The sequence below is a fragment of the Plectropomus leopardus genome, chromosome 17 (genome assembly GCF_008729295.1).
Source record: "Plectropomus leopardus isolate mb chromosome 17, YSFRI_Pleo_2.0, whole genome shotgun sequence".
NCBI classification, from domain to species: Eukaryota; Metazoa; Chordata; class Actinopteri; order Perciformes; family Serranidae; genus Plectropomus; species Plectropomus leopardus.
The window spans coordinates 19,201,700-19,222,653 of NC_056479.1; the positions used below are offsets into that span (position 1 = coordinate 19,201,700).

The 20,954-nt window shown below is 41.1% G+C and overlaps 1 protein-coding gene across 1 annotated transcript in view; it reads right to left on the reverse strand.

Annotated features, from left to right (window-relative positions):
- Positions 1–20,954, reverse strand: part of prkcab (protein kinase C, alpha, b) — a 120,889-nt gene that overhangs the window by 27,848 nt on the left and 72,087 nt on the right. The window contains exons 4-5 of the mRNA XM_042505154.1: positions 5,136–5,247; positions 2,755–2,883 (exon numbers count right to left, since the gene is read on the reverse strand). Coding sequence (XP_042361088.1) covers positions 2,755–2,883; positions 5,136–5,247 — 241 coding nt within the window. The remainder of the gene's footprint in view (positions 1–2,754; positions 2,884–5,135; positions 5,248–20,954) is intronic.

The following is a 20,954-nucleotide window of genomic DNA, read 5'->3' on the forward strand; positions in this document are numbered from 1 at the left end:
CTATTGAGGCATAAAAAGAATGGACAGGAGCTCAGCAGGTACGGAGGAAAAATGGATGACGAAAGTGGGGGAAGACATGCTGGGGTCTCGAAGGAACAGGTAGAAGAATACAACCGGAAATGTCAAAATTGGAAGAAAGGGAAAGAGGAGAGATGGAGGGAAGACAGAGAGCGCCCGGAAGATGTGTCTGTTTTCTTGGCTGGAAAGATTTAATCAAGTTCACATCGGTGCAGTGAACCACAAAGACCCGCCACTTGTCTGTGGGAGCCGAAGGGGAGCCGGAGAACAAGCTGAGGCTTCACTGTTCAGACCGCTGCCATTAGAAAGGAGGGGAAAAAAAGCACAAAAAAAACTCACAGGAGAACATACACTTCCTCCCTCCTGTGTTGTTCTTAGTATTGATCTTTAACTCCTTTTTTCTGTCAGTCACAGTCTGTGCTTTGTCTCAGCTGGTCCATTATTGTTACAGCAGTTTACGTCTGCCTTTCTACTCTTTAACTTTCTGTCCCAATTTTCACTTGATGATATTATTGCCTACTTAAAGCTGCACTAGTCAATATTTTCAATTAAGAAATGTGTACCGCAAAAGGTGTCACTGATAGTGATTAGGCTTGAGTATTATCACAGTATTTTGGCATACCAGGGTTGGGGTTTTTACAGGCCATCATAAATACAGGCACTGTTTTATTCCATTAAATCTATTGCAAGTAGTGCACAGCATGCACCACCATAGCTCAAGTCCCCAGTCATACTGGTGGAACAGGCAGCTGAGCTGAAAGACACAGCGACACCCTGCTGAAACTTTTAAAAACTCCTTTAAACTCTACAGGACATGTGATAAGGCCCCTGGACTTTCTGGTTGGCGTAAAGTAATCATGGAGTGCATCCCATTGGACTTTCTAATATGTATAATACATTCATAAACAAATAGTTTTCATAAAACATGGCAATCCTTTTTGCAATATGTCAATGTAACCTGTTTGTTATTTTAATAAGAGCCTTTATATAGAATATATTGGTGATGACTACTCTGATGGAAGTGGTCTCACAATCTTAAAATCTGTGTGGGAAGTAAGTGGAAAAATGCAAATTTGTATTGATTTTCAAAGTCATTTTATGCTGAGCATCATTGTTTGTTTGTTTGCATTCTATATGTTTGTAATGTTGTGTTTTGAGTATTAAAACACATAAATAAAAAGAAATGAAAACTACTCTTTTAAAAGGCTGATGAAGGAAAAATACACACAGATGATCAGATTTCCGTTTAAAAAAAAATAAATCAGACACCACATATGCCAGTAGCAGGTGCTGCAGAGCATACTGTCTACATTCCTTGAAGTTGACAGTGTGAAGCAACACTTTTGTAAACACTGGTGGGTGTTTTACTATCTGTATACCCATGAAGGACAACATCAGCGGTAGAGAGAGAAGGTACATCAATCTAACACAGTAACTGTTGTTGTCTGTCCATGAACTAGAGCCAGTTGAGTTTCAGCTGTGTCCATTTAGGCTGATCTGAAAAGACTGAGGTAACTAGATCGCTGCTGTTGCTGTCACATCTCAACAAGGACATAAAGCAGGACATGTAACTGGCAATATCAGACCTTGCTCAGCAGTCAAACAGACAAAAGAGCTGGATGTTGAGTACAGCAGAGCAAATAAAAAGACTGCAACATAATAACCTGAAAAGCAGAAAGAACAAATGCTGTAAGCCGACTGTGACTACAGCTTCCTCTCCTTCCCTGTTTGTTTCCCTCCGGATGACTAAAAACAAACAAACACATTTTTATGAAAGCAATATATTTCCGAGTCAATCACATTCGCCACTCTGTCCCTGCTGTAGCTGGAGGTTATTTCTGTTTGATCCCTGCTGAGTTAAAAACACTTTATTGGCCTCGGCGCTCGTATTCCCTGACCGCGACTGTCTCACCATGTTTGTGTGTGTTTGTGTGACAGAGGTTGCAATAGTGACCCAGCAGTCATTTCTCTCCCTGCCGAAGGGGGTTTTAACACCGGAGAGTTGTCCACTCCAGGTGCTGCTCTTGACTGACAGGATAATTTGGAGGTGTTGAAAGTACACACACACACACAGGGGACACACAGGTTATGAGGGCAGTCATGACTGCGTTTTTTAATGCTGACAGAGATGCAAACTAAATTGTTTTTTGAATTCTCTAAGTTTAAATGAAGAGATTAAGATATTTTTTGTTATATTAGATAAAACCTACTGCAGAGGAAGCACAGTGTACAGCTGTTTCTTTTATCCTAATGTTGTATGAGCAGAGGTCTCAGGGGTCACATGACCTGCAGTTCCAGTGGCTGTCACTGCACCAAAATTGCCAAAAAATCCCAGCACTGGTCCTGGGCACTTGGTTGACTTGAAGTCATATATGCATGTGATGAAAGACTCCCTGTTAAGTCAGTTGAGTTGGTGGTAATATTCAAAATAAACATATTGGCAAGAGAGTGAAGCACCTAAAGAGTCTGCACTGACAGGGAAAAGTTCCTCTCAGTGTCCCTGAATGAGCGCGTGACCACTTAAAGCAGAAGTCCAAATGGCTGATAAACACAAGTCTAAGCCACTAACAATAACCCAAAGTTATGAATATGAATAAACCTAGAGAATTATTTCAATGGTCTGGAAATCAACCACTCCCAGTCACATCAGGGAGTCTCTCACTCACGTCACTCTGAGACTTAGCAGCCTGAAGTACTAAAACACTAAATTACACACTGTTAAAGAATAAGACCAACCTGTGACATGTAACCTGTCCATGTTGACCTCGATCTTGAGGAAGAGGCGACCCCGACGCTCCGTGTGGTCCGTCCCACACAGGCTCGGCACGTTGACCACACACTGCTTGTGCACGTTCATGTCGCAAGCTGGAGAGAAACAGAATGTAGAAGCATGCTGAGTTTATCTTTTTTTAGAAACCCTCTTTCCTTTGTCCACATGCATTTGAGAGTGAATCATGCATATAAAGGGAGGGAAGGTTGGATGAGTGAGTGTAAAATTGCACTTTACACTGAATTTAAAAAATTGGACAGAATTTGTAATACACTTTTGCATGAAAAAGGCTCTGCCTCTGAAGAAAATGTGCAAAAAGAGCTGGTGCAGTGTGATGTGGTAGGCGAAAGAAACTTGAATGAACCTTTATCCTACAGAGATCTCAATGATAGCAGACAAAGAGTGAGCGCAGTACAACATTTTGAAGGGAGCTCTGCACTGCAAAATAATAATGAATAAAAGATGAATAAAATTAAGGAAAACATTCTTAGAATATTTTATAACACTAAACAAAAGGGCGACAGGGAGTTGTGGTTTTACACTCAGTAAACCCGAACTTAAACCTGATGTTCAATGAACCCAATTTGCCCTTCGCTTTTTATTTGTATAAATCTGTTCTCATATTTATCAAACTTCTTTATAATTTAATTAAAAATGCGCCAAGAGCCAAAACAACATGTTAACTTCCACACAATGTGAAATTTTCCCACCTTTGTACATTTAAAATATCATCCATCCAATTTACAGTAAAAAAACTCAATGTTTTTCCGAAATCATATTGACGTCTGGTGGCTGCTGGGCTGCTGAAAAAGAAACAAAGAGGAAGTGAATTTGAAGCGAGGAGGAATTTTGCCGTCGGTGGAGGTGACATGTAAGAGAAAGCATGTAATTGGAGGGATTTAGTGCCACAATGACAATATGTGGAATATGATTGCAAACAAAATCAATTTCAGCTCTATTCTTCTTGTTTGCAACCTTGTGGAATACAAAAACAAAACCAATGTGGGTTTTGTAGCGGCTGCAAAATAATTACACATATCGCTTCAGACAAGATATTGTTCATCATGAGTCAGTCATTGTAATACATGTCTCCTCACCTCTGTTTCTGTACTGCAGCAAAGTAAGACCTATTCTTTTCAACTTCAGAGACATCTGAAGTTTAGGAGTAGGAGTAAATGTTGACTGCAATAGTCTGAACTCTTTAGAGCGCCGGGACTGAGGCTGTAACTTCTGGGCTCACTGATGTTTAAGTTTGGACCCACACACACATGCACACAAGGCCCCAGATCCAATGTGACAAAGATTTGTTTTTGGGATGATTCAGAGCAGAAATTTTAAATGAGTTAAAGCAGTACAAGTCAAAAGAGCCACTTGTTTTCTCAAAGGTGCTGTAGCACTTAAACATCAATAAGTAATCACCACATCAACTTAGAAAGGATATAATCACTGTGAGCAGGACTCTACTGTGTCAGACTGGGTTGGATATTGTAGGAAACACACACACACACACACACACACACAAACACACACAAACACACATGCACGAACGCACACACAAACTTTGACAAAGCCAAACAGATGAGGGACCAGAGGGGATAGAGAGCATTTTGTTCTCCTCGTTTCCTCCTCTGCCCTCCTTTCTCTCCTCCTCCTCCTGTCCTCCTATCCGTATTTTCCCTCCTCTTTTTTTCTGTCCTCCTCCATCCAACCATCCATCTCTCCGTCTTTCTCACCCTTCCTCCTTCACCACTCGGCAGGCGTGTCAGGCTGGGAAGAGACAAGTAGAGACGAAAGATGCGGGTGGGGATGCAGCTCGTGATGGCAATGGCCTACCTGCATCAATTTGCTCTGCTGTGCTCCCATTAGCATCTGCGACAAGGCTGCCACCAGAGACCCACAGATGGATGGACAGAGTAGGAGGAGGAGAGGGGATGATGGATGGAGACGGCATGTAGACAGGAGGGGAAAGAAGAGGGGGGACAAAATGTAGAGTGATATTAAAAACCATGAAGAGGAAAAATAGGGGACAGGATGTGTTGGAGTACAAAAAGAGGTATTGGGAAAAAGAGAAAATAGAGAAGTGGGAGGAAAAGGAGAATTGCAGGATGGAGGTCATACATGCAAAGGAAGAGAGGTTGATGGAGGAGCGTGGGCGGAAAGAATGGGAGCGCAGAGAGGACTCAGCAGGGCGGGACAGTGAATTCTGCCTGGGCTGCAGATGTGGCTGAGAGGAGAACAGTACCAGTCTATTCCCATCTGTTCTCATTAGAGCCGACCAGCACAGCATATTACACACACACACACACACACACACACACACACACACACACAGAGGATGTATACTCACTGTCACATTTCATCCCTTGGTGGATGAGCCCGTACAGCAGCGAACCACAGTGGTCACAGAAGGTGGGACTACCATATGTGTGGATCTTGAACTTGTGCTTGCTTCTGGGGTCCTGGGTGACGAAGACAGAAATGGGAAAACATAAAATATCACATACCGAGTGTTTAAAAACACATCTTCATAGTCGTTTTTCAGAAGAACAGTTGAGGCTGATGGGAAGGTTTTTAGGTATTTGGCCTAAAAAAATTTCACAAACTGAATTTTTGTCCTGATGATGGTGCTGGATGAAAAGTTTAAGAAGTACTTCACTTTTGTACTTGGCGTGTACAATGACCAAAAGTAATAAACAGAAAAAGGGCTGTGGTATTCCCTTTTGCTCAACAGGTAGAAAACCTAAAACCATACTAGACTGGAATGTAGGCTGGCACAATGGTGGCCAGCGATCTTGTATTCTAGTTTAAAAGTATATATACTAGTTTGAAAGTTTAGATTTGATTAGCACTGCTTAGTTTTACTGTTAGACTGCAGTTTTCCTCCATTTTCACTGTGTACAAAGCAGTATGGCCCCCACTTCCTGTTCACAAACCAGAATCAGAATCAGAAATACTTTATTGATCCCGAGGGGAAATTGCCTTTAGTTACAGATGCTCCCATTCTTAAGTCTTAAAAGAGTAGGAAAGTGTAGAATATATCAATAAAATTTAGAAATAAGTACTAATATAAAATAAATATATCTAAACACTAAAGTATAATATAACAAACAAACAAACATCACTATTATAAATGAACGGTGGACTAAATATGGACTGAAGTTTACCACAGTTCACCTCAATATACTACCCACACTGATTTCATAAAAAGCTGGCTGAAAATTGGCAAAGTATGCCTTTAAGGGTAAACCAAAGTTATTAAAATTCATCATGAGGGTTGCATGACGTGAACTAAATTTCATGCTACTCCGTCCAATAGTTGCTGAGATATTTCTGTGCAAAGAAGAGGTCTGCCTGACCGACTGCTCGCCATCCACCAAACCATGCCAGTTGCTAAACAAGGCCAAGGTATCTGATACCCTGCATATGTTCATCTGTGTTCTCCAGCAAATTGTCACTATGCCAAAGTTTCCAAAGTCGATCAAGTTTGTATTTTCTAGAATAGCCAATCTTTTCTAAAGCAAGTCAAGAGCTGGTAACCTCCGCAATGTTCTCCTTTTTCCTTGAACCAGCTTTACAGTTTTGCTTCTTAAAGGCGAAAGTTTCCTTTTACTTCTTGAGGCCAAAAAGCCCTCAGATAACCATTCAGACGATGCAGCTTGACGTTTGGAGAATCCTCTTCAGACTCAAGTGTAATGTTAAAAGAAAAGAAAAGGGGAGAAAAAAATGCAGCATTTCTGTTTAAGTGAATATAAATGGACCTTTCTTACAACATCTGTTCATCTACTGCTTAATGTCTCCCGCAGAGACTGATAGAATAAATGACTACAAACAGCATCCAAACAGATCAGATTTTTTTTTGTTTTAGCTCCATTAACCAGTGGCACCCAGTGGCAAAAAATAATTGGAGGCCAATATTACTGATTTTAAGAGGCTGCGGCACACTAACTCCTTAAGCGAGCATGAAGGTAGTGGTATCTTCTTAGACTACGGCCACCTCTATGAACATATTTTGGGGGTGCCACTGTCATTAAAACAGTGAACAGCACTTCCCTTTCTATGAACTGTAGTTGAGTTTTTGTTGTATGATGCATCATATCCACAAGATCATCGGTGGACAAGACTGATGCAAAGAGACCCAGAAAGAAAGAAGGGAGAAAAGAAAGAAAGAAAAAAGAAATACCCAGATGGAAAAGAAATGTCAGGCCGTTATCAGTGCGTGGGAACGTGTAAGGTAACGAGTGTTTTCGTGCTTGGTGTCAGTTCTCTCCATCTTGTCATCCTGGAAGCCTTCCCAGCACCCTCCCTGTTTCAGTCTTCAAGTGTTATCAAGGCACAAATACACACTGTACAGTGATCGCACGGTGCCAGGAGCAGCGTAACGGAGCAACTGTTTATCTTGGCCTGAACATCTGGCACTGAGGATGAGTAAAAATTGAGCTAATGAGCAATTGGGGATCGGGGACTTTGATAGTTTTCCAAAAAAAATCTGGATAAAAATGTTTCTGCAACACAAGCAGTACTCATGTACTGTCATTCAAGTTTCATTTGCTGGAAATCAATTCATATATTCTCTAGTCATTATTGTGATAAACTGAGGTTAGCTAATTTCTACAATCACCACAAAACAAACATGGCTGTAATTAAAGCCCTGCAAATGAGGGTGGATCTACCCCCACCAGCGTCGCCTCCGTCACGCTGAAATGTGTCAGATGGCTGCATGTGTAATTATACAGGCCACTGACTGAGTAAGTGGGCACACATCATTGAAAAGCGGCCCTTTTTTTTCCCAAGCAGAGAACGTGACGGCAGAAGAAGAGTGACAAAGAGACGGCGACAGAGAGACGCAGAGGGAAAGTCTGTGCATGAAAGAGGAGGGAGCTCTAATGGTGTGATTGACAGGGGAATGAGTCAGTGGCGTGAGGGTCTGGGAAAAGTCTAATTAGCATGTTCTCTTTTTAGCAAGCTTGCCTATTTTTGCTCCTTTCCTTGAGGCTTTTCTTGAGGAAAAAAACAAACAAAAACAGATGGCGTAGTGGTCGTGCCCCTCGTGTCCTGAGTCGTCTCCCTTCTGGGTCTCCCTGTTTCTGCAAACCAATTTCATCTCCTGACTGCATTCTTTTTTTTACTTTTCAATTGTGGGAACATTGAATTTATCTTAAAAGAGACTTCCAGAGTGAACAACATACACTAGGGACTCAACGCATCTCCCTGATCTTTGTCTTTATTCTTTCTTGCTCCATTCTCCAAGTCTTTGGACAGCGAGCCCTGGATGTTTCTCACTTTCATGCCTAGCCCTCTCCTCTCTCTCACCTCCTTTTATATGTTTTCTTCTTTTTACTCTGTCATTTTCTCTGTGTCTGTGCTCCCCACCTCCTGGGAGCCATGGGCGAAATTAAAATGGCAGGGTTTCCACTCCCAGTCATCCTCAGCCTTCCGCTCAATGCGGCCCTCGAAGGAAGAGGCTGGGTGTGAGGACATAATCTGTTCACAATCTGGTCTTCTGCATGTGTGTTTGCATGCGTGTGTGCGTTAAGTCCACCCTTTAGATCGTCTCAGATTATCGCGTTGGTGCATAAACCTGGAAAAGTACACATGCACCCGTTGCAACCAAAACTGAACAATTACTCAGAAACACGCGAAAAATCTTTCCATCTCACAATTCTCGATTCATTATAATTTTTATCCTTGCTCCTAAAGCACAAAAAGATTTTGATATACTAAAACAACATAAAGTATAACCTCTATAACAACAATACAGTTTAACCAAGATCTCTCAATTTCCTCATTATATGGATTTAAAGTCTGTTTGTAAGGCACAAAACACAATAAAGAAGATATATAGTTTGTGAGAAATATAGTCAAGTTCAGTATTAAGCAAGAAATAATGTACATTTATGAGTGCTCCCTCGCTCCGCTGTATCTGAACTAAATGGACTTTTGTCCTCGAGTTGAGCATGGTCCTTTCTTTGTTTTGATTATGTATCAAAGAATATGCATAATATTTAAGTCTGCAAACACTTGAAGAGGAAGCACACTTGGTAGCTTTCATCCTGGCCTACACTGCCACATTAAAATCAACAGTTTGGTCAAGTGAATGCACAGTTGTAGATGCTTGTGATTGCTCCAGCAGAGAAAAAAAAATCAGATTATATATTTTACACAATGCAAATCAGATTGTAATATGTAGCTCGATATCTGAGCCTTTTGACGCTAATGTTCAAAGTGTCTTCACGCAGAGGTGATGGCTTAGGGGGCCTGTGATCCATCCACGGCGGAAATGCCTGGGAATGCCAGGGTTGTTTTTATGCTCTCTGTATTATAACTGATACGACAAGCATGACTACATTCATATATATATATATATATATATATACACATTCAGTATCATCAATCAATCATGTATCATCATTCCTATCAATCATTCCTACTTGTGACATTTTGCTGCTTGAGAGTTATTAAAATGAAACTGGGAGCAGCCTTTTGCATTGTATCTTGACGCAAAAGGAGTCATCAGTTAGACAACAAACTTCCTGGTTGTGGTACAAGTCAAGATTACAGATGTGACTTTGTGTCACTGAGAAGACCCTGATATGAGTGGCACAAACGCGGTGGTAAGAAGGGGTCAGTGGATGGGTTTTAGGCAACAAACTTCCAGGTTCTGTTTTGGAAAAGAGTGCAGGTGTAGCTACAATACACCCAGACTTGAGTGGCACAAATTTCACAATGGGTGTTGTTGTTTTTAGCCTCCAAGGCTAAAAAATGAACACAAAAGTGCCAAAAACTGCAGTTCATCCAAAAGGCCACTTGAGGATGGTTCCAAAACAGAAAATCCCCATAGTCCCCCATGTTAAAATGTCCAACTATACAGCAAAAATAAATATGTTTACAGCCTGGTACAAAAAAACTGTTCTGGTCTCTATTGCTTATTTCAACATTCATGAAAACTGTACAGGGGGTTCTGTTTCTTTTTTTTTTTTTTTTTTTTTTTACATTTTACAAGATTACATTTTTTAAAGACCCAAATTTTGGGCCATATGAGTGACATGATGTCTGAGAGGCATTTCTACAGTCTGTGAGTCAGATCTGGCCCTTGCTCCTCCAAAGACCCAGCCTCTTGTCTAAATATGTCACTTCTGGCTTAAAAAAACCCAAGATGTGATTCGCAACTTCAAGGATTCAAAACAGCAGTCCACAAACCAGTGGGTGACATCACAGTAGCTACGTCCATTATTTATACGGTCTGAGGACTACGACCTCTTAGGTAATCATTTAAACCTGTATCTGTCAAACATCCTCTCAGCCATTTAAAGACTGGGCATCATGTTGTGCTGGGGAAGAAGCTGGCGGACAAACCGTCGCCACAAACAGACAGAGCTGCACTAATAGACAAAGCTGCTGAGGCAAAACCAGGAGGGAAGTTGGTTCCAGTGAGGCGAGACGATGATGCCAAGTTCCTCGGAGCGTAACGAGGACCACATCAAGCAGAAGTAGAGGGAGAGGTCGGCGATGAGAGCAGAACGACAGTGAGTCAAATGCGGGTCTTGCTAATTATAGTCAGGAATTTACAGGCGCATCGGAATCAGAGGTAATAATGTTTAATCACTAATTAGACATTATCGGCATAAAAATGAAGGTGAGAGTGAGGAGGCCGATGTGACTCATGTCTGGGGTTAATTGGTTAACAGGCAACCCTTCAGAGCTGCCTTCATATCTGCTTCATGCAAATTGGGTTGATGGCTTGAAAGAAAAAGTACAATTTACACACATGAAGCTTCATAAGCAAAAGCGTTTTTCAGTCGTCAGTTTGATAGGATAAGATTATGTTGAGAGACCTTACTAAGCAGCCTACTGTGAGAATTTTCTTACGGTAAAATGCCACTTTACCGTCTGTATGGAATCACACATCTCTTGCTGTCTGCCGTCTGTCTCACGGGGGGACGGAGGTGGAGGGACCACCGGGTGTAGTATGGTCCTTCTTCATGAAATTTGAGTTACAGTAGCTTGGAAAATAGCAATATGGGGCACCAAATTTGATAAATTTATGTGTAATTATGGATCCCACAGCTTTTCCCCCCAAGATAAAAAAATGAAAAAGTTCATATCTCCACATCCAGAGATATGTGGACATAAGAAAAGAAGACCAAGGGCCACAGGTTCAAACCCAGCCAACAGTACTGAGCCAAAATAAAGCTGGATTCTAGCACCTCTTTCCCCTTTTACTAAGATATGTATTTTACACAAGTCATAATTGGCTGGGCTTCAAAATGCAGTCTGCCATGTCTTTCAGTCAAGGCACGAGAAGAAGGTCCTCATGGTTGCACAATGTCTCAGGCTCAAGAGGTAAAAAGGCTGTATAAGCTAATGTTACAATGTCTGTTCACATTGTGTGACAAAGATTTGAGCAAATTAGTCAAGATCACAAAACTTTTCAAAGATAGAAAACACATACGACTGAATTCAACAGCAATGTGTATAAAGTTAAGGGCTAAAATTAATGATTCATTTCATTATTTTCTCTTTTGATAGATCTGTCATGCCTATGAGACACTGAAAAGTAGTGGAAAAGGTCTGATCTCAGTACTCAGCACACTCATCTATTTATTTAAAAACTTTAATACAGAGTTTCACTTTTAAACATCCCAATTCTTCACCTGAAGAGTTTAGAACAAACAAACCAACAGATTGAAAAACTGATTCGATTAAGTGATTTGATGCTGTGAAGCTCCATCAGGAATTTTCTTTCTATTTGTTGTTTTACCAAAGAGTCGGTGGAGCTATTTATGCACTAAACAACCACACACTAGATAATAGCAATAAGGTCCCTGGACGTCACTGTGAAGATATAAAAAAATAACCCCACTAAAACGACAATTATATTTTAAAAAAAAGACAATCACACTGTGTGTGCTTGTGTGTGCTTGTGTGTGCTTGTGTGTGTGTGCGTGCTTGTGTGTGTGTGCGTGCTTGTGTGTGTGTGTGTGTGTGTGTGCGCGTGCGTGCGTGTGTGTGTGTGTGTGATGAGGGGCTTGGGGGGAACAAAGTGAACAACTGTACAGTTGCTATGGTGATAAGGAGTTGGAGATAATTCAGTGATGGATTGAAATCAGCGGAGAGAAAGCAAACAGTGGAGAGGAGGAGGGAAACAAGTAGAGAGGAAATCGCTCCGGAGCTTAATGAAATTAAGAGTTCTTCATGAAAGGCGGAGGAACTACGAAGGAGAAGAAAACAAAAGAAGAAATGAACACTGTGGAAGAGTCGCGACTCATTTGATGATGAAATGTTCCCTTTCCTCAGGGCTGAAAGCTCAGCTGCTTGGCTGAAAGAAAAGATCACGCAGGAAAGTTTATAGCCGAGAGGATCTTTAGCTATTCTCTCAGTTTGACCCCACAGCAGCTAGTGTTGTCAGGCTAGTCCAAACACACGCTGCTCACAGCCCTGACTGCGTTAGAGCACAGAGTAACCTGCAGTGGTGAAGAGCAAACACCGCATATTGCGCTTGATGACTGCTATAACAAAAAAGTGTGCACGTGTGTCAGTGTGAGCCAAAGAATTGTATTGTGTTTGAATAAAGGCTGAGATAATTCAAATCATGGTGTGAAAGTAGACAGAAAGAAATCAAGGTGTCTTGAAAAACTGGTCAGAATTGAGGAGAACACTGAAGTACAGAAAGATGGAGAAAAAACAATCCGACGCAAACAAAGACACGCGGACAGAACAGGAGATGGGTGTCAGAGACGAGGCTCTGGAGATTGTGTGTGTGTGTGTGTGTTGTGTGTGTGTGTGTGTGTGTGTGTGTGTGTGTGTGTGTGTGTGTGTGTGTGTGTGTGTGTGTGTGTGTGTGTGTGTGTGTGTGTCTGTGGGTGTGCAGGTGGGTGGCATCAAAGCCGCCAGCCAGCCACTGCTTGCCACAGAACAGGCTCATGTCCACAATGTGGAGACAAACTCTGTCAATTACACCATTACAACGAGGGAGGACGGACAGCTTCACCAGCCAAACCTGCTGGCACTGCGGCTGAGTCTGTGACATTTCTGGGTATTTATTCTGTATCTTTAACAACTTAAATGAAAATTGATGACTGCTGGTTTTGTTTTGCTTAAGAGGCAAGTAGCAACCTAACTGATATTTCACGCACAATGGCCTAAAACTGAGTGACTAACCATGTTTTTATAAAAAGAACCGGATAACTGACTGAGAGATGGCGCCCACTCACTAAATAGAAATTGCTCATCGAGCGCATAAGCCGAAAAAAAGTTTCTAGCTTCCAGGTTTGCTTCCATATCGTGCAGCCCACTCCTGCTGCACCCACCTGTGTTCCCGCTCGGCCAGTAGACTTAACACTGGGATGACAGCATGCACTTTAAAATAGCTTGTTTTAAAAATATTTTGAATAAACAAAAGAGTGATAATTAACCATAGACTGTGAAGCCTTGAGTTCGGTGTTTTGGCCATTGCCATTTTGGTATTTTGGAGCCAGAGGTGACCATATTTGGGCGAGAGTTTGGAGCTGTTGGAGGAGCAGGGGTGGATCTGACTCGTAGCCTTTAACTGACGCCTCGCAGACAATCTGTCACTCAAAGCAACCAGGCTCTTAATTATGCATATTTTGAAGCCTTAGAAAAAACAAAAAATGAAAAATTCTTTTTGAGCCAGCGTTGTTTTGCAATACCATTATTGGCCAGTGGGATGAACTGAATTTGACATAGTGACCGAATTTTGGAATTACAGCTTCCAGATCTGTCACATGATGCCATGGGGCCAAAAATGACTTTATCATATACTTACACTGTGAAAGACATGTCTGTAAATCAGTTGATACATTCAGCGAGCAACACAATCCCCTCAAAATGAGGATTTGATCCATTCAGTCCGATAACATTTCCAATAATTAATTAAATATTTTTTTATCTTCATTCAAGTTAGCACAGTGCTAAACCCGGAAGTTTGCGTCCTCACAGGTAAAATATTTAGTGTGCATGTTGTACGGGCCCTACGATGCGGAAAATTGTGGTTATTTCCCGTAAAAATGGGAAACAGTTTTTTTTGACTATTTAATACACTACAGAAGTGTGAGTAAGACTAATGAGAGTGACTCTGATCAAAGGTTTCACTCCCTCTACAGAAATCTCCTGTATATATAAACCTGGTTTTAATCATATCTAACAACCACGATTCAGGGGTCTGTGACCTAATGTGCATCATTTTAGTGTTCCTTGACATAAATACAGCCATACTGGCAGCTCTGTGAAGCTGAGCTGATAAGCCACCCTTAATGTATTATATTTACCATATTGGGCATGCTCATTAGCACTAAACCATAAAATAAGCCACAACTGAGGTGGATGTGCATTGTCATAAAGCAAGGTAAAGTCATAAAGCAAGGTATTGGACAATCTAAAACTTTGATCTGATGATGTCTGGATGAAAGTCAGAGGATCATCAATTACAAATACCCCAGAGGCTGACATAATGAATGTAATGCGGGTGCTATCTAAACTAGTTTTGCCATAAATGCGTAAAAGAAGAAGAATAAGTTGTTTTAAGTCTTTAAAGGCATATTAAGTTACTGCTTTCTTCTGATGTCAAATAGACAGATGATCACCAAGCCATAACCTGACTAAAATATCTCCCTCTTCCTCACTCACTTTCACACTCACTCACACACACATACACACACACACACACACACACACACTGAGCTTTTCAAATACAGGCCCTGACAACCATGCGAGTCCTGAGGTGGAGAGATTGGTTTCACTCGATAAATCGTGTCACTTGTAGGAACTAATCTGTCTTGTGAAACTGATAAAAACAATAATGAAGCTGTGGAAAAGAAAAGAAGACAGAGGACAGAGGGCAGACTAAGTGACACAAGATACATCAGCAGCAGCAGCAAAAAGACACAGACACAATGACTGTGAGGACAAGACTCAGAAAAGGCAGATAACAGAATAAGCTTGCCAAAAGTCAAAGAATTAAAAACAGCAGATTGGCCTGCTAGTTATTGTCTCCTCTTTGATCTTTCAGCTGACATTTCACACACCAGAGATGTAAAAATGGCTGTTTACTCTCTTTAGGTTCATCGATGTCTTCACAACTGTAGCTGTAAAGGGAGAAACTGGCATCTATATTGGCTATCCATCACCGATTTAATTAGCGGGATGACATCTTTCTCTCTTTCTCTCTCTCTTGCTCCACCTGCAGCAGCCTGTCGGTGTTTAATGGGCCATCGCGTTCAGACTTTCCCACTGTAGCCTCATTATGCAGAAGACAGATTTATAGCCTGTAAATCAGGCAGGGAATACAAACAGGGAACTGATGTTATAGGCGGAATTAAACAAGTATACCCGTGAGATTGTTTCATGCACACTCAGACTGTTTTTAAAGACATATCGTCCTGTGCTTCACTCAGATGATACATGACGTGATGCCGTGTGCTTGTTCTCTTGGCAATGAATGCATGTCTTGTATATCTGCCATTTGTTGTGTGCCTCCTCTGATTGTACGCCCTTTCTGGTCTTGTTAGTGAATTAAACATCAAAAGGCATTACGATATCAAACACGCCACTCACACACATGCAAATATGCACACACACATGCAGCCACACAGGACATGTATGAGCTCATCAGCGGGAAACGGCACAGAGAGCCATGTCAGCAATCTCCAAGCGAGCTCAATGGATTAAGGATACAGGGATTTTTTTCATGATGAGATGTGAAGTAGATTATGGAGATGATAATGTGTGTAATGGTTAGCTGAGAAGAAGTGTTCCTCTTGGGTATTTTAGACAGTGATATGGCTTGAAATACACAGTATTATGCAACAGTTGCAATCAAGCTTTGCTATCACAGATAAACACTAGCAGTGGAGAAAGTACGCAGATCTTTAACTTAAGAGTGTGTAGGATTTAGAGGGATGTATTGGCAGAAATGGAATATAATAAATATGTTTAGTGTAGAAAATAAGAATCACTGTGTTCCTGTAACCTGTAGCCGTCTGTATCTACACAGGGAACGGGTCCTCTTTTATGGACATGGCCACGTTCAGCAGCATGTTTCTTCAGCAGCCCAAAACAGTCAAACCAAACATTTGCTTCAGATAGGGCCATTTGTGCTTTTGCATTTTTTGCATTTTCACTACGGCCAACAGAAGTCAAAGCCAATCTGCGACAAGCAGCATTGCAAAAACCCTGAATTGTAACATTAAACCGCCGTATTTGATGTTTTTACCAGTTTGATTCATCAGGTTTGTTTGTTTTTGAGAGGAGGAGATCTCTTTGGATAAATTGGCTCCCGGCAAAAACCTCTTGAACGTCTGTATCTTAAGTTGTGGGAGAAAAAAAAGGTAAACACAAACTCGTAAACTCAGCAGGTGCTGGGATGGCAACCTGTCTCCAACATGCCAAATAAATTTGGAGAAACAGGAATTTTTAATGTGAAATAGTTCTGTGAACTGTTCTTCCTGAATTTAATTACATTGTTGTTTGCTGTTAAACTATGAAATATCCAGCCTTCATTACATATCTGTCAAAAGTGTTTGATAACTATATATAACGGATAATGCATAATTGCATATACACAATAATATCAGCCAATGTATTAATATATATATATTTTTACTTATCAATATTAGTATTGGCATTGGCCCCAAACATCCAGTGTCTGTCGGGCATTAGTATTTAGTTGCTTACAAACCATTCACACACACACGCACACTCGACACAGGTGTCAGGCCCTTAATCCCTCCCTGTCGCGCTCTAATTAATAGCAGAGGAAAGATCCTGTGTTCAGATGCATTCACACTGAACACGGCTCACCCTTTCATCATATCCCAACTTTCATCATCAAACACAGCATTTAATTAGACCGACTAGGATATTAGGCCTGCTTTTATATGCATGTGTGTGTGGTGTGTGTGTGTGTGAGTGTGTGTGGGCCTCTCTCTGACATGTGTTGCACCTAAGCCTTTGTTGCTGTATTCACACAGAGGCCAAGCGGGGCTTTCAACCTGTGAAAGTGTCATCACTTCCTGGGTGCTCGGCCGTCTGACTGGAGGTCTCTGTGGCTTCAGTTGTCAGGCTCCATTAGGAGACACCAGTGACGATCGCTCCATCTCTGCTCTGTGATAATTGAGCTAAATGGCTGTGAGAGAGGCTGAGCTGTTCAGAGGATAGTTGACTTTGTTGAGAGGTAGTGGAAAATCACACATAGAATAATAGGAATCATGGCTGTGCTTATAACAAAAATGGCTTCATAGAGCAAACACGTGCGACTGCTGCTTTCACACAAACATAAGTGTATTCAAAGTTTATCCTCTTGTTTCAGACCTGGGAAGTGAACATTATGCAGAGCAGGTGGCAGCTTTGACACCAGTTTTATTTCTATATCACATGGTGTTAACATATGTATTAACTAAAGATATACCGTGGAGGATTTTCTTAAAAGCAGTTTATAGATTCAGAGAGAGGTACTCCCTCTCAGTCATCTCTTATGACCCATAAGAGCTGTGTTGCTGTGTATTTTTCTCGGATCTGTGCCTGTATTTTCTTATTTTCTTTAAATATTCTGTGTTTGGGACATGTAAGGGTTACCAACATGTTTCGGCTTCATTAGGATCATCAAGGCCACAATATGACATGTGTTGGTCTTGCAATTAAATTGTTCAATAGAGTGCTGCTGGGATAAAGTTTTTTTCTGTAGGCCAACCTCGAAGTTAGCATCGCCCTGGTTCCCGAAAGCCTACAAGATTTTTCCATTGGACTTTCTGTAATAAACAAAAGTTTATGATACTTACACTTTGTGTTCAGCATGGAAATCTTCAGTAATGAACACCATTTTCAGTATTTTTAAAGCCTAAATGCAGTCACCAGAAGTAAAAAGCTAACGGCTATAAACAAACAACACAACAGTCGCTACCAGAACAAGGGTGTCAAGCCATGTTCGCCGCGGTCCTGCTTGATGACGTTCTGTTGTCACATTTAGCCAATTGTTAGCAAATGTCTTTTTTAAAACACATTAAAGCTTCAAAGTTCTGGAGTGGAGTATTTACTGGTGTATTTTTCATAGAAGAAAACATGAAAGCCTCTTCAGCTTGTATTAATCACAGACCTTATTTAAGGCTTCTTACAAAAAAAAAACCCATTGACTTTGAGACAAAAGAACCGGAGGTGCTGAAATGCTAACTCATTTCCAGGTTTTAGGACTCATTCCTCCATCTCTTATCACTTCCTTCCCTTCTCTGTGCATCTTGATGAAGCTGTGCAAGAAACCTTCACCCTGTCTCATAGGGGACCTGAACGTTACAAGTCTCATCCCTGTACCGGCAGAATAAATCAGGAAAGGGAAAGTTGAAGAGCAGTCTCATATGGTACCTTCAAGTCAAGCCCTTAACCCTTAACACCAACCTGCTAAAGCTGCTCAGTGGCCATATAAGTAGACTGCAGTGTTTTGCAAGAAGAGAATAATTGAGAGTGAAACAATTACCGAACCAATTACAGAAAATATTAGTATGTAACAAAGGCGTACGTAGGTCTCAGAAATCCTGCAAAGGATCAGTGTCACTCTTGCTTTCCCCCTAATCAGAGAAGGCAAACATGTCCAATTAGCAACTAATTATCTAAATATAAAAAAAACAGGTTACATTAAAAGGTGGAAAAAACAAGACGACCTTTAGTGAGCAGGTAGTGCTAAAAATAATGTGGTTCGAAGCAGACATGCAGAGAGTAATTGCTGGCTAAGAATGTCCACAAAATGTTTATTCTCTTTCCCTGTTTGCTGCTGACACCTCCATCTAAGTTCAACGGTGAGTAATTACACGTAGTTTAAATGTACTTACACAATCTGATTTTCACATGGCACAGTTTTACAAGCCAACCATTACCATGCTGTTAGAAAAGTTTAAGAAGAAGAATAAAACTTTTCAGGTCATCAAGGAACTGGTTTCCTTATAGTGCTTTGCTGCAGTCCACTCCCATCCCCCCCCCCCTTTTCCACCGTTGGATTTTTAAAAGCTTTGACTTGCAAGAGAACTGGACAACTTGCGGTTAACATACCTGCGCGTTAATCACTGTGTCATCACCACAGAAACCAAGGAGAACAGGCCCCAGGTGGCCATCTCTCTCTCTCTCTCACACACACACACACACACACACACACACACACGTATAGAAACTATATTTAACCAATGCAAAATATAAACACTGAAGGTAAGTATGTGTGGAAATCTGCAGCTGTAGTACAAAACACAGTGCTATTTTCAACAGGCAACTAAGGTCACTGTATTATTTCTGTAAAAGAAATAATAAACAAAAACGTGTGAATGTTGACACCATAGACTGTATACAAAATGGACGTAGCTACGATGTCATCACCCATTGGTTTTTAGACTGCTGTTTTGAAGCCTTGAGTTCAGCATTTCAGCCTCACCATCTTGGTTTTTTTGGAACCACAAGTGACCAAATTTTGCCAAGAGGGTGGAGCTGCGGAAGAGCGAGGGATGGATCTGACTCACAGACTGTAGCAACGCCTCACAGACAGCCGGTCACTCAAGCGGTCCTGGCCTTAAACATAACTTTGGGCCTTGACAAAATGTTAACAGGTAGATTATAAACAAAATTCAACACAGTATAATTATCATGAATGTTTAAATTAGCTATAGAGACCAAAACAGTTTTTGTACCTGTCTGTAAACATGTTTATTTCTGCTGTAAAGTTGGGTATTTTACCATGGGGGTCTATGGGGGTTTACTGTGTTGGGCACCAGGCTCAAGTGGCTGTTTGCTGAATTGCATCTTTTGACACAGCTCCATTTTTCAGCCTCGGAGGTTGCTGCTTCAATGGCACACATACTGCACATGCTCAGTTAGACCCAGGAATACAGAAGACACATTCAACATCTGCTGCTACATTGATTGTTAGAAAATTGTTAGAAAAACTGTTTTTTGTCCTGACCTTTTGTATGAATAAATCAAAACTTTTTGTTTGAATTGTTGTTTTCTTGACTTCTAAGTGACATGGTTAGCATGTGTCCAGGTCAGTGTGTCTAGCTTGCACATGATGTTCTGTCATGGCTGGACAGGTGCAAAAAGTTGTTGCAGCCGTCCACAAGCTAAGCCAATAGGTACGGTTTCAGTTGCAACATCTGATAGCTTTTATTTCATTGAATATTGTGAGTGATATTTCAAATGATATTATGTTTAAATGGTATGGGTAATTAGCAGACAGATGTACGTTTAATATATATGAATTGGGTTTGTGTAGTCTAAAAAGTCTTTCCTGCGAACATGAGACCTGTTCCGTTTTGGTTCCTGCACTTAATTTTGAACAGTTCTGAGCATTTTGACCAAAAATAAATTAGCCCAGAACCTGAAAAGTTGGCTCTCAGTTGGGGAAAAAAAAAAAATAGCAGGTTTGCCTTGACCTGAAGTGTGACTATGACAACATCAGTGTGTGTCAGTGGTCTCGTTGGTTGTTGGTTTATCCTCGTCTTAAGGTAAAAACAAAGATCGGTAATATAATAACAGAACAAACGTGTGCAGGTAGTCAATGTAATCTACAAATGTGCTACTAATGTTTACTTCTGTTGTGCATTGTGCAAAGCCCTCCCTTGATGACACATCTGTGATGATGATGGTTCTGCGTAAAACCTGTGAAAATGCATGCTGGTTCATTAAATAGTACCAAAGTTCAAAGAGTCCTAAATGGAAGTGGTTCAGGAACCAAAGCTGATTTGGTGGGAAAGGGGAGAGAAATGCAAAAAGTGTGGCTACCATCCCGAGTCTCCCCGACTAAACCCCTATAGCACTGACAGCATCACACACTCCTGATCCTTTACACACCCTTCAAATTACGATCAGCACCCACAGGATTCGATAACAATCATCTCCTTGATGAATCCTTCATCTTCTGTGTTGATGAGTGCAGCTTTATGTGAGCGCTTATCGAGAGTGTGACGTCAACAGGGAAAACAAACCCAGGAAATTGCGGGATGCACATCCAGTCTATAGAGAACATACAATAACAGAGACAGATAGCTAAAACCCATAGCAGCATGGGATGTAATTACACACATGGTAATCCTCAGCAGCCATCTGTCACAATAATGTGTCGGAGGACGAAGGGATGTTGTTTGATTGATTACATTTTGTGTGATCATTATCATTTCGGGTC